The 15438-nt window shown below is 40.2% G+C and overlaps 1 protein-coding gene across 1 annotated transcript in view; it reads left to right on the top strand.

The window, feature by feature from the left end:
- The window catches only part of LOC121872743 (ufm1-specific protease 1-like), a 37114-nt gene extending 22056 nt beyond the window's left edge, over window positions 1-15058 (top strand). Inside the window, exons 3-4 of the mRNA XM_042375786.1 lie at window positions 11102-11311; window positions 13276-15058. Of these exons, the coding sequence (XP_042231720.1) occupies window positions 11102-11311; window positions 13276-13422 (357 nt within the window). The 3' untranslated portion in view covers window positions 13423-15058. The remainder of the gene's footprint in view (window positions 1-11101; window positions 11312-13275) is intronic.
- Window positions 15059-15438: the final 380 nt, after the last annotated feature.

The raw sequence follows: 15438 nt of genomic DNA, 5'->3' as shown, positions 1-15438 counted from the left end.
CACGGGGTAATAATATACTGGATTTAGTTCTGACGAACAGAGAAAACCTCATTAGCAATGTCGAGGTAGGGAACGAACTTGCAAACAGCGATCACAAAGAAATTCGATTCCAGTTAGATTTTCAGGGCAGACGTAAGGAAAATTCCACTAAAGTACCAGATTTCAGAAGGGCAAACTTTGACAGTTTAAAGAGGCAGCTGAGAGAGGGGGTGTCGCGCTTGGCCGTGAACCTGACAGATGACACAGACCTGATAACGAGATCTGAGATTGCCGAGTTCCACGATAATTTAAATAGTGAGTTACTTAATGCACAAAGGCAGAACATACCATACAAAAAACTCAGATCAGACAACAATGACCCTAAATGGATAAATAATTATTTAAAGAACATCATTGGCCAAAGGAAGGCTATAGGTAGAAGGATAAATCGTGGCGAAATTCACCTCCGGGACTATTATAGGGTATTGGCGAGTAGAGTTAAAACCGAGATAAGGAAAGCAAAGAGGAATAATGAGGTAAGGATAGCAAGGGAGGCGAAGACAAACCCCAAAGGATTCTACCAAATGTATCAAACTAAAACACGAGAAAAGATTGGACCAATACGGTCAGACTCCGGCGAGCTCACTGATAACGACGGAGAAATGAGCAATAATTTGAATAAATATTTTTCAACAGTTTTCACCACCGAAAATCTAAACATGATACCCGAGGCACCGACTCTATTCAGAGATAGTGAAGAAAACAAATTAAGTGAGATAGTAGTGACTAGTAACGATGTTAGTAAGCAAATAGACAAACTAAAGCCTAATAAGTCACCTGGTCCCGATGAGATATTTGCCAGAGTATTAAAGGAATGTAAGGAAGAGCTTAGTATGCCCTTAGCAAAGTTGTTTAACATGTCCTTAAAAACAGGTGTAGTACCAGAATCCTGGAGGATAGCGAATGTAATACCGATTTTCAAGAAGGGGGATAGATCACTATCCTCTAACTACCGCCCAATCAGTCTAACATCAATAGTAGGCAAATTACTGGAAGCAATCATTTCAAACTCTATTCGAAATCACCTGGAGAAGCACCGATTGATCAATGATTCCCAGCATGGCTTCACAAGCGGACGTTCTTGCCTAACTAATCTATTAACATTCTTTTCATCAGTTTTCGAATCAGTGGACGAGGGCACAATTATGATGTGGTATATCTCGACTTTAGCAAAGCCTTCGACAGAGTCCCCCACGAAAGACTAATTAGAAAGGTAGAAGCTCATGGCATCAAAGGTGACATCCTTAAATGGATTAGGGCGTGGTTACAGGACAGGAAACAGCGAGTGAGCATTAACGGCACTAAGTCCCATTGGAGCAACGTCACAAGTGGAGTTCCCCAAGGCTCAGTACTTGGACCATTATTGTTTATTATATACATAAACGACATAGATATCGGCATAGACAGCAACATAAGTAAATTTGCTGATGACACTAAAATAGGACGTGTTATCAAATCTGACGAGGACTCGGCAAAACTACAGGAAGATCTAAACAAATTTTTCGAATGGTCTGAAAAATGGCAGATGAAATTCAACGTCGACAAATGTAAAGTACTCAGTATAGGAGATGTAAACAGGGAAACCAGATACCAGATGAACAACGATGCCATAGAGAAATCCGACTGCGAGAGAGATTTAGGAGTAATGATAAGTAGGAACCTTAAGCCAAGTAAACAATGTGTTTTTGCTCGTAACAAGGCTAATAAAGTACTTGGGTTCATACAAAGGAGTGTTAGTTACAAGACTAGCGAGGTCATCCTAAAACTGTATCTTGCTCTTGTGAGACCACACCTGGATTACGCAGTTCAGTTCTGGTCACCGTATTACAGAATGGATATAGAATCCTTGGAAAGAATTCAGAGGAGAATGACAAGACTAATCCCGGGCATTAGGAACCTTGAGTATAGAGACAGGTTAAAGCATCTTAATTTGCACTCCCTCGAGAGACGTAGAGCGAGGGGCGACCTGATAGAGGTGTATAAGTGGAAGACAGGGCTAAACAAAGGGGACATTACAAAGGTACTCAAATTATCCAACCAGGAGCGAACTCGTAACAATGGTTTTAAATTAGACAAATTTAGATTTAGGCGTGAAATAGGTAAACACTGGTTTGGAAACAGAGTAGTGGATGAATGGAACAAGTTACCAAATATCATCATTAACTCGAATACGCTGAATTGCTTCAAACATAGGTTGGATGCTCATATGAGCAATAGGGGTTGGGTGTAAACGGGACTGCCCAGTATGGGCCAATAGGCCCGCTGCAGTTTCCTCCATTCTTATGTTCTTATGTTCTTATACAGATTTTTTTTTAAATTGATGAAAATGACGACTGATAATCAGTTCTAAGTGATGATATTCAAAGAGGTGTGTGTACTTGTGCCGAAAGGGCTGTATATCAAGCAACGGTTTCACTGGTGTCGATTAGTAAGTATATAAAGTTTTTTCCTAGAATTACATTTCCAAAATCAGGGTGTGTCTTCCATGATGCAGCGTCTTCCAAGCTGATCTTAATACTTATTTGCTATAATAAATAATTCATTTAGAATATTTTATTTGCATAATTGCTCATAAAAAAGTGCTTGGCATCATTCACCAGTCGGTTGCCAGTCTGCCTGGCTGTCTTTGTATTTGGTAGAACAAGTAATGTATAAAATAATAATAATAGTTCCACAAATAAAAACATTTATAACATAATCATAGCATTGTTTTACAGTACAGGTTGTACCTCTCTAGTCCGGCAACCTCGGGACCTGACCGGTTCCGGACCATGGAAATTTCTGGACAATAGAAATTCACCCTTTTCCTGAATAGATAGTGACTTGTGCTTACGCTTGGAACCACTAGCACCACTTTCACTGCTTCATGGTCTCTTTGAAGATACAGTTAACCCTCACTTTACGCGGTTAATGTAACCCGGAGGGTCCCGCGTAAAGTGAGAAACGCGTAAAGTGAATAACATAACATATGGGATTAATTGAAATGGAGTCCGGGCCGATCCCCAAACTCCACTTTTTGACGACACACAACTATGTTGTAGTAAAAATATTATCTTAACTTTATGATGGTATGCACACACAATTAATAATTAAGAGAAATATCAATAATATTAGGTTTTTTAACACTTACATTAGTAGAAAAAATGGCTGGGCACACGGGGATGGGCGGTTGGTTCCGAGGCAGAGGGCAGATTATTGGCCCTCACCTGTGTCACTTGTATCAATTGTATCACTATCCACCACAGAGGCTTGCAGGGCCTCTTTGTCAAACTCCCCAAAGTCCATATAAGTCCATATCCTCACCATAATTATCACTATCACTGACTTGGGCCGGCTGTGGTGGGTGGCGGGTGAAGAACTGGTAATGTTTTGATGACTGGGCGACCTCGTGCGCACCATGTTCGCGCAGCTTACACAACATGGCGGATGGCGGGAGGTTTGGATCCAAAAATGGCGCGGCTCGCCAGCCGCTCTCCGCGTAAAGGGGTACACGCACCGCGGAATGTGAGCATCCTGGGTTCCGGCAGGGCACCGCGTAAACGTGGAAACGCGGAATGTGGGACCGCGTAAAGTGAGGGTTGACTGTATATTGAAGGGTTAAATGTTGTACAGTAGGTTCTCAAATTTTGGGAGTTTTTAATTCGACGTTTTTTATTTGGACACAAAAAAAAAACACTACCCAATTTAAAATTTTGACGGTGGAAACTCGAATTTCGACGGGTTTGAGCGGCCTGCCAACGTTCAGACGTGCACAAATCGTGTAAACTGTCATTTCTCTTATGTACAAAAGATTCATTATTGTTTATTACTGAATGTCTTTTTTATTTAATTAATTTTTATGTGTGCAAAATGAACAATACAATTCATTAATAATATGTAGAATATTAAAACACACGAGGAAACGAGATGGGATTGTTTTCGTTGATTACAAAACCAGTGACTGACTGGATCTACATATAAAACTGAAGAAATAAGTCCCTGGTTGTAGCTGTTGTAAAATTAATGTAAAAATTTAATATGGTTGTTTTAAGTAATGTTATATAATGTTAATAAATGGAACAATATAAGTAGCTAACCATTAATGGAAAAAAAAAGTGAGCTCACGTATGTACGTGAGCATATGTGAAAACATATCGTCATTACTATACCTAAGAATATGAAAGCAACACTTATTTACTGTTCACATATGTTTTAATTAATGTTTCTGAATTTAAATAAAAATTTTACCCACCAGTGGTGGTAAAGTTGAAAACATAAGGACAGCCAATGTTGTTGTGTGTGTTTTTACTCGGATGACGTATGCTCAACACTAGCTGAAGCTGTAGAACATAAGAACTTTTCTGTGTTGTTTTTAGTTTTTATTTAATTTTATTTGTGTTATTTTCGTTGGTTTATTAGGATGTTGCTTTATTACAGGTAGTAATTCGCCAAAAAAGTAGGGTGAATAAGGCAAAATTTAGCCAAACATCGAAAGTACCAGATTCAAATTAATTTTTTCCATGGGAAACTAAAATCGTTCCGGACCACAGAATGTCGGACTAGAGAGGTACAACCTGTAATATGACCCTATAATACAACTACACAACTTTTATCAATATTTCTTTGATACAACATGATAAAATTGACAAACAATGAAAATGAAACAAACAAAAGTAGGTAATTATTTTCAGGAAGCTTCCCTGTGGCCGAGTGTGTGGTGTGAGAGGCAAATAGTCAGACTGGAACCTGATAACCCACGCTGGGCATTTAAACAGTGGCGGGAATAGGCTCGCGTTCTGGAACATCACCCGGGGCCTAAGGGCTAACAAAATCCTTAAGACAAACACTTTTTGTTGTGTGCATCAGCTGATCGGTTAGTCCGCCAATACAGTAATTGGTTCTCTGTATACATTCGTTTCCAGTGGAGTAAATATCAAGAAAGTTGGTCTCTTGAATATTTTTTTGCATTTTTACATTAATATTATTGGTCATTCTGAAATTTAGCTAACATATTGATAATATACAGTGCAGAAATTATTATGAAATACGAAGAAGGCATTAGAACCAATGCACAAGTCATCATCGACTGCCTCTATAATCAGCTGTTTGATATGTAAATAAAGCTGCCGGGAATACGACATACACACCTCAAAGTAAGTTAAAATACAGTATTCTATTGTTTTTTATTTATTATTGTACAGTATACTGTACAGTGCAGTACTGTATTTAGTTTATATTTAATGTTTTGTTAATTCTATTACCGGTATACGGTACTTTGTATGTACTTTTTCTGTGAGTTGGAACCAATTACCCAATATCCCATTGAAATAATAGATTCGGTTAACGAATGACTCTGTGGACTGAATTGTGTTCGTTAACCGAGGGACCACTGTATAACACTTACTTTACATTGCTAGGCGAGCTGATAATACAAGGCCATTCAATAAGTAACAAGACTTTTTGCTGTAGACAGCAAAGGGAAGGGGCAAGCACAGCAAGCATGCTTTATGTTTAGACATGCATCAACTACATCTTCATCTGTTTGTTTAGTCAGTTCATTCGATTAGTCTTAAGTGTTGCATTAACGATGAGCGCTCCACTTGAATTCGTTTTTTAAATTCAAAAGAGATAGAGCCAAGCGAAATTCATCGCAGAATGTCAATTCAATTCGGAAGCAATTGCATCAGTCAAACAAACATTTACAAGTGGGTTGAACAATTCAAGAATGATTGAACAAGCATTGTGGCAGAAATTTTGGGGGATTTTGCTGCACCCTGCATACATTCCAGATTTTGCACCATCAGACTACCACATGTTTGGTCCACTCAAAACAGCTTTTAGTGGAGAGCATTTTTCAAATAATGAAGAGGAGAAGAAAGAAATCCAAAATTGGATACCGAGTCAGCCCCAAAAAAATTGCCACAGAAATAAGAGAATTCGTAGAAAGATGGGATAAGTGCATAGCTGTAGAGGGAGATTGTGGTAAAATGGTGTAGGTATGTGATCATTAATAATAAATCATTACTTCTGCAGTTATATTCATTTGTCTCCTTATTTACTGAATGACCATTGTATGTAGGTGATATTCTGAAAGTGTAATGGTTACACTGGTAAGTGAAGTAAAAACCCACTTTGGAGAAATAAAAGACAAAACCTTAGAGTTGGTAACAGAACAAAGCAAGGGAGAAAGACATAGAACAAAGGAATCAGATCACATGACCTGAGTTGAGGTAGGGTGGGGATTAGGAATAATCTTCTTGATGACATTATTCAGGATCAGGTCTGAACCCCAGACCTAATCCTGAATACTGTCATCAAGAAGATTTATCTTTCATTCCCTCACACATGCAAGCCTCACAGTAGCTTCTCAGCTTTTGCTATGTAGGGATCTCACCACTCGACTTCACGTGTCTCTGCCCCCCTAATCCCCAAACCATCAACAAGATTGTGATTAATTACTGGAGGCAGTAATAATTATTAAAAATAGTGTAAATATCAATAACATAATAAAGCAAGTGTCCTGTACCTCATACTACCTGTCAGTCAGTGTTTTTACAGTACTTTCTATTACCAACCTCACCCCACTGAGTTAAACACGCGCCACGCTTACTTGACTCTTCCAAGCTCCCTTGATACCAACCTGTTGTAAGGAGGACATGTATTTTTTTTCTATTTATATCATGCCTAACCAATATTATGTTTACTGTAAAAATATCCTTTTATTTACCTTATATTGTAGTACTGTACACTAATAAGATTTATTGAATTTCATGTTTTCTCGTTTTTATTTTCTTTTACAAGAGGCCTTATGTTTTTTTGTTTTTTCTTTCTGAAAAAAAAAGAAAAGAAAAAAAAAAGCTTGAAAACCGACTTAGTTACAGTCCAGAGATAATTGGATACTACAGTCAACCCTCACTTTACGCGGTTAATATAACCCACAGGGTACCGCGGAAAGTGAGAAACGCGTAAAGTGAACAACATAACATATGGGATTAATTGAAATAGAGACCGGGCCGACCCCCAAACTCCACTTTTTGACGATACACAACTATGTTGTAGTAAAAATTTTATCTTAACTTTATGATGGTATGCACAAACAATTAATATAGAAGAGGTTAGGTCAGGAAAAATAAAGGTTAAGTTAGGAAAAATAAAGGTTAGGTTAGGAAAACTAAAAGTTAGGTTGAACACTTACGTTAGTAGAAGAGATGGGTCGGCATACGGGGATGGAGGCTGCTTCCGAGGCAGAGGGCAGGCTACTGGCCCTCAGGTGAGTCACCATCACTCATCCACACTTGTCAGGGCCTCCCTGACAAATCCCTCAAAGTCATCTTCACTGTCTCTACCTCTGTCACTATCACTGGCTTGGGCTGGCTGTGGTGGGTTGCGGGCGAAGAACTCTGTTATGCTTTTCTGACGGCTGGTGTTTATGTTGTCGGGATAAACCTTGAAGTAGGGCTCCATAGTCTGCAACAGCTGGGTAGTGAAGATTTCATACCTGTTTGCGTCAGGGTCATCGGAAAGGAGGAGCTTGACTTTCTCGATACACTCGATGGCACCCCTAACATTACTATGGGATAAGCGGTGTTCTTCTTGGGATGACGCACCACTTGCCTCTTCACTGACGTCATCATCATCTACCATCTCGTCGGTAGTCACATCAGGATCCCTTATCACCTCCAGGATGTCGTCGTTGGTGGTCTCGGAGAAGCCTGCAGCTGTAACACACTGCGCAGCTTCTCTGGCAAGGTCCACTGCTACTGCAACAGTCTGAACCTCACCAGTCACAGATTGACTCTGCCGAACACCCGGAATGCCTTGCAACACATGTCTCCATGCGTGACGAACAGTTGCTACAGACAGCTGATCCCATGCCTCCACCAAGAAGTCCACAGCTTTCTTGATGTTGAATATTCTCCAGAATTGTTTGAAAAGTATTTTTTGCTCTACCAACTGTTGATCCTCGTCGTCTTCGCTCTTGCTATCGGTGGTGGTGTCACTCAGGTTACGCAACTCTTTCCTGGTGTTGGTGTAGTCGTTCAGGAGCTGGAATTTTTTTGTTGAGAATGCAGCGTTTGCATTACAGATTAACTCTTGGTCCATGAGCTGTAATATAGACGTAGTGTTGGGAGGAAAGAAGACCACTTTTACGTTGGGGTGACGATCTAACAGTAGGGGCGAGTGTCCTGGTGCGTTGTCCAGCAGCAACAAAATCTTGAATGGCACATTCTGTTGCTCACAGAATTTCTTCACATCGGGAACGAAACAGTCATCAAACCAGGAGAGGGACAGTGCAGAGAACATCCACGCCTTATGTGCGGTCAGCCAGTGGACATTTAGCTTGGTCATGTCCATGCTCTTGTAGGCGTGCGGCTTGCGGGCTGTGTGGATCACCGATAACTTGAGCTTACAGATACCGGAGGCATTGGTGGTAAACAGGACGGTGATGCGCTCCTTCTGCAACTTCCGGCCCCGAATCTTGCTGGCATTCTTCACAACGAAGGTCTTGGAAGGTAGCTTTTTCCAAAAAGGACCAGATTCGTCCATGTTAAACACCTGGTCGTCGGTGTACTGTCCTTCCTCCATAATCTCACGTAAAAACGGAGGAAATTCCCGAGCCGCAGCACAGTCGGCACTAGCTTCTTCACCACCAATGTTTATATTGGTGATCTTGTTCTGCATCTTAAACCTCTGTAACCACCAAGAGGAAGCATTAAAGGGTTTGGGCTCTGTAATTCCCATCTTTCGTGCCACTGCAATGTACAGTTCACGTGCGTAGTCCTTAACAGAGCGCGTGTCGACCGCCATGTTCCGTCGCACCTGACACACCAAGTAGCTCACAAGTAATTTTTCCGTCTTGAGAAGCACCTGGTTGTGGAAATACTTGATCATAGAAGCACCTGTAGACTTTGTGATCTTCATGTGCTCCTTTATTTTGGCTGCATCCTTCTTTATCGTCCGGATCGTAGATTCGTTCACACCATGCTGGCGCGCCAAATCAACCTGTCTTGTTTCTTTCTCTAACTCTTGGATGATCTTGTACTTCACCTCGTAGCTTAAGGAATGTCGTGTCTTCTTGGGCTTAAGGCGGCTGGGTCCAGGCAAGGAAAGGTTTCTCTCTGGGGGCGGTGGTCCGGCGGAAGCCATTTTACAGAACAATGGATGCACGATTACACGGTGTGGCCTGGAGGGATGAAACTGCCACGGCTAGGTCAAGCGTCGTCTTTCCTCCCTCCATCCCTCCCCGGATGGACACGTCATATTACTTTAAACCAATTACAGCTAGCAGCGGAGGGAGGTAGGGATGCATGGCCAATCACAGTCCGATACATCATATGACGTCACTGATAACGCAACAGAGACATGCACTGCGCAACCTTACCGCCCGGCTTGCCCAGGCGGAGGCGGGAGCAGGCAGGTGGGGCGAATCTAAAAATAGCGTCGAGCCGGACACTCTCTGCGTAAAGGGGTACACGCACCGCGGAATGTGAGCATCCTGGGTTCCGGCAGGGTACCGCGTAAACGTGGAATGTGGGACCGCGTAAAGTGAGGGTTGACTGTACATGTTAAACCTGCACAGTATTGTTACTACTCTAGTGTTTAAATATAGTATATACGTACTGTGCTACAGTAATACCCTGTACCTATGCAGTACAGCATCTGATATATCAAGTGTCCAATATGGTGAGATTTTACTGTGTGTGAGTTGGAGGTGGATAGTATGAGGGAGATGGGAAGGCAAGGAGGTAATAAAAAGATGCATTAGAAATAAGGGGGGGTAATGTTCTGTAAGCAGTTGTGTACAATGAATGAGTGGGAAATATGGTGTCTACAGATGAATGACATTGGTTTGTTTGCAGCAATGGGTAAATGTTGTAGAGAGGAAATACAGTATAGACTGCATTTACGCGGTCAATTGAACCCGTGGAGGTCCGCGTAAAACGAGAAACATGTAAACAAAATAACAACATATGGGATTAATTGAAATAGAGACTGGGCCAACTCCCAGACTCCACTTTTTCCGACACAGTATGTACGTTGTAGTAAAAATAACACCTTAATTTTATGATGGTGTGCGCACACAATTAATATTTAAGAGAAATATCAATAATATTAGGTTTTTAACACTTACGTTAGTAGAAAAGATGGCTGGGCACATGGGGATGGGGGGTCGGTTCTGTAGATATATGAGACGAATATGGCTGTAATATGTAACTGTACTATTTACCATTATTGATTCAGGTCTCTGTATTATATGTTTTATAATCATACTCCCTTTTGTCACTGTGTTAGTTCAGGCTTTGGGCACATGCGCGCTGTACGCGCATGTGCAGAGAGAGATACCGGGAGAGATTCCAAGGCAGGACGCTGTTCCCCCTGTCTTAACTCCTTTTGTGTGTTTGTCCCAGAAATAGAACTTACGAACTTGACATCAGTGTGTTTCCTTCACCCCTGATTGGAAGTATCACCTGGGTCTCCCACAGGTTCCAAGGCAGAGGGCAGATTATTGGCCCCCACCTGTATCAATTGTATCACTATCCACCACAGAGGCTTGCAGGGCCTCTTTGTCAAACCCCTCAAAGTCCATATCCTCACTATCACTGACTTGGGCTGGCTGTGGCGGGTGAAGAACTCGGTAATGTTTTGATGACTGGACGACCTTGTGCGCACCCTGCCCGTGCCGCTTTCCACGTAAATGACCAAATTTACCGCATAATTCAAGCATTTACATTCTGGCAAGGCACCGCGTAAATGATCAAACGCGTAAACAAAATCTGCATAAATGCAGACTATACTGTATCATAGGAGGATTTTTTTTTTTTTTACTGTACTGTATTAAGAATGAATGAATGATAGGACAATTTGTGCATTTATTTATTCATGTTTCCGGCTAACCTGCATGGGGTCTCCTTTGAGCTGAATAAAATTGTCTAGCATTAGCTTAATTTAAATGTTAAATGTGGTGTCCCTGTAGTGAAGGGGTTGAACATGAAAAAGACTTTAGTGAAAAGAATATCATTAATCAGACAAATAAGGATTAGATGGTGATTTTATTATTTATTGACCCTAAATTTTTTTACAGGTTTGTCATGTTGTAGACACCCTGTATGATGTACCCTGCAAAATAATCCATGTAAATAGTGGTAAAGAATTGTCTGATCATATACTCACCCTGGTTGACCACTTCAAGAGCAGAGGATCCCCTGTCATGATGGGAGGGGACACTGATGTATCATCCAAAGGAATTATGGGTGTTTGCAGGAGCTCTACTCAAAATTACCTTCTTGTTGTGGTGAGTTAATTTTAGCTCTTCTGTATTATTATCTGTTTGGTTAGATAGAATGTTAAGAATAACAACAAGGAAATTTTGGTTGATAATGCCACTTGAATATCTAACATATTTTGTGTTCTATGAACTGAGGAACAGATTGTTTTCTTAAAAGTTTACGGGTACGAATACCAGTGTACTGTACTTTCTAGGCATTATATGAATGAGTATATATAGTGTATATGATTCAAGTTTAATGGTTGAGTTTCAGTATCAGGCATTTTGTGTCATCTATGTAAATGTAATACAGTATATTGTCTTGAATATTCCCAAAATAATTTTTCCATCTCAAATCTTGTATTTATAGAGTTCCTCTCAGTGCTATAGTTATAATACCTACTTTCAACTAATTTTTGGCTCATGCTCTTGTTTTCATAAAGCATTTAATAATGGTTGCTATTCATTTTCAAGGATGGCCAGCTGTAAGACCACCTAGGTGTGAATTTGTTTAAGGTGTAGAAGCTATTGCCAACACAACACAACACCACCCCCCTAAGTTAACAATTTGAATGACCCAATGTCAACTGCACTGGCTAACCATTACCCCGAAACATGATCTGCAAATCGATTAATATCCAGGTCCCCAATTGCTGTTGGGTAGACAGAGGAAAATAGCATAAAGAGACTTGCTCATAGTTTCACCCTGCACTGAATCGAACCCAGATCTACTCGCTTGTGAGGTGAGCATGCTGACCACTACAATACGGGTCGCTAGATAGTACAGCACATGACATTCTTTCCTCTCCTTTATTTTTCATATGTTTTTTTCATTTCAATATTTCTTCATTAAGGGTGGTTTAATTAATTTGTAGTATGTGTTCTCTAAATGGTCACCAACTGCTGTAATTACAATCTTCGTGATAGATAGATAAACAATGTAAACATGTCAGTCATCCACTCAACCACGCTCTCCCAGTCAGATTAGTAAGCACCCAGATAGCTCAGTTTTCCTTATTTTCTCTTTAATTTTTATATGAAAACAAAATACAACAGTATTGCTCTTTGTCATAAATTGTTGTGGTTACTACATCATACTAGTCATGGAGTTTACTTGCTACCTGACCCTCATCAAGTATTTGGAGAATTTCCTCCTTTTCTTTAATACCAAGCAATTGGTTTTCTTTTGGCATTACAGGTACTGCACTCAGCACTTTCACTTTTGCATTTGTTTTGAGACATTTTAATGGCCTCACACATGTTTAGAATCCATAATTCTTTCTGAGTGACGAAAGAATGCTATAGACAGCACAAGTACAGGTATACAGGTGATATGGACCACACCCAGAAAACAAGTGCCACTAATTTGGCTCACTGTCTAGACTGGCTGGGTTAGCTTACCACTGATTTCACCTCAAAGTATAGAAAATGAATCTATAAGTGCAATTTTCTGGCTGGCCACTCAACCAGTGACAAAGCGTGATTAGCCCCATTCCACAAATAGAAGTGTGTTCAATTAATTGTTGTACTAATGACTAAGCCTATTAAACCAAATTCTCATTTAGCTGAGCCTTAATGGGCTATCACACTTATGCATTTTTCCTCCATCCTCCAATCAAACAGGGGTTTCCTCCAACCTCCAGCTCATTTTCTGAGAGCTGGTGAACTCTTGTACATTTGGATTTCCTCCAGCTAAGCTGAAAGTGTGACCGGGGTCATATGAAACTCTATAGTACCTCTGATTTTAAATAAAATGTTTGATAACAAAACAAACCTCCCCTACCACATAACACATGGCTTCACCAGAGTGGCAACCAATGTACAAATTCATACAAAACATCAAATCCAACTTATTTAGTCTCCTTTAAATAGTCAGGAATATGTCAGAATTCAGTCAGGGAATTTATTTTTGTTTAAATTTTGAGGCAACCCTAGCAATGCTTCATAATATATTTCATGTTAGGTAAATTTCTATTATATTCCATTGGCAGGATCCTCACTTTTGGGGTGAAGCTACAGAGGCAGCAGCACTCCAGGCCAGTGACTGGGTAAAGTGGCAGCCTCTATCCGATTTCAACGAATCCTCATTCTATAACATGTGTCTTCCACAATTCACTTCTAGAGAATTGAATAAATGATGGAGATGTTATTTATTAGAAAAATAAATGTTGGTAGTTGAGCTTAAAGGCCCCACAGACTGACAATCTTTGTGATTGTGCATTCATTTCCATCATGTGTGGGTATGATTGAAGGCTTGCGCAAATGTCAGGTGGTGTGTGGCAGTGGTTGAACAATCGTGGTCAGTCTTGTACAGTACTAGCAGTCATGGCAAGTGTACGTGGTACACAAGAATTTTGGTGAGTTCATTGAACTATATAGAGGCTTTCCATCATTGTGGAAAGATAAATTTGATATTTACAAGAACAGAGTTGTGAAAGTTGAATGCTGTAACAAGTTAGTGGAAAAGATCAAAGAAATTGAACTCAATGCATACTGTCATTCAGCATAGATGTGATGGCAGTACACGTGTCCATAATTTTATATCCAAGACTCTGTGGAGAAATTCAAGTCCTCAAAAGACTGAAATTGTATCTCTCATCAGTGTGTTCTTCTTTATCGAAGGCATAATTATTTCCAACAAATTAATGAAAGTTTCATGGTCCATATGCAGGAAGTTGTAATAGTCTGCAGGGGATGATATTACCACCTCCTATAGAAGGGTTTCACAAGAAAACTTGGGTCTTTTCTTATGCCACTTATTCATCCACAATTTCCTTCTTATTTCTTTGGCTCTTATATTTCCAGAGCAAGGATAATAGCTATGCATGCAGCCTCAGCACTCGTGTTGTCTAGCCATGCCACACACTGACTGAAGATTGTGCAATCTCCTTATAGGTGTGTGACCATAACCAATGATTGCGCAATGCCAATGATTGTCAGTCATGCTCGACTGTCTGTGGGGGCCTTTAGATATATACCAGTTAGCGTGTATGTTCACTTGACCATTGGCATGATCACCATATAGATCAGGTCTTGTTACTTATATGCATGTTAAAGGTCATTAAAATTAGATATTACATAAGTAATATTGAAATTGGCTGCTTCAGACACCATATGCAGATGAAATGAAAAAGCAAGAAGTATCCAACATAATGCTCAACTATTTGATCCTCTGGTTAGGTAGAAAAATTACTCTTATGCCTGATGCAACATTTAAGATTTGGCTTACTGTACATTAGTTTCTGTGGATCAGTTCAAGATTCCAATAGTTAGTTCAACAATAATTCTTCAAAAGCCTTTAAAGCAGTTATTTCAAAAGGAATATGAATTGATGCTTTGCTTTGAGGCATATAACTTTAATCAATAGCTTATTAGTATCCTCTAACAGTTCTTTGTAAAATATATGCATAGTGAAGCTTGATCAGTTTTACAATGTGAGAAAATTAACACCATTTACCACTATATAATAGCTAAAGATCAGTTTTACAATGGTTGCTCCCCGAATGGTTTTCCTGCACTGTCATTGCTATGAAAAAGTAATATGCTATAACTCGCAATATTCCAAGATATGATGACGCAATGTCGGAATGGCTTAACACCATAACTCACCACCAACACTCATTATCACCACCAACACTCATCATCACCACCAAAACTCCCCACCACCACCAACTACTACCAAAACTCCCTACCAACACTCACGGTCAACACTCCCCATTACCACAAACAATCACCACCAACACTCATCATCACCACCAACACTCACTACCACCACTACCACTACCATCACCACCAACACTCACCACCTCCAACACTCATCACCACTAACATTCACCGCCAACACTCATCACCACCACTAACATTCACCACCAACACTCATCATCACCACTAACATTCATCACCACCAACATTCACTACCACCATCATCACCAACACTCCTCTTCCACAATCACACACTAACTACAGTAAGTCCTCGTTTTAAGTTGTGGTTCCGTTTCTGAAAACCGCGACTTTAACGGAGTCCATCTTCCCCATAAGAAATAAATAAAATACGGGAGTTACTTTCCCCAGCCTTCCTTTGCCCCATAAAATACATAAATTAGCCGGAATTCTCTGGTAGCCTGAATTGAAATTTTCTCGGAAAATCGTTCCCA

This window comes from Homarus americanus, unplaced genomic scaffold (assembly GCF_018991925.1).
Source record: "Homarus americanus isolate GMGI-L3 unplaced genomic scaffold, GMGI_Hamer_2.0 scaffold39155, whole genome shotgun sequence".
In the NCBI taxonomy this organism is placed as follows: Eukaryota; Metazoa; Arthropoda; class Malacostraca; order Decapoda; family Nephropidae; genus Homarus; species Homarus americanus.
This window is presented reverse-complemented; position numbering and strand designations above follow the sequence as displayed.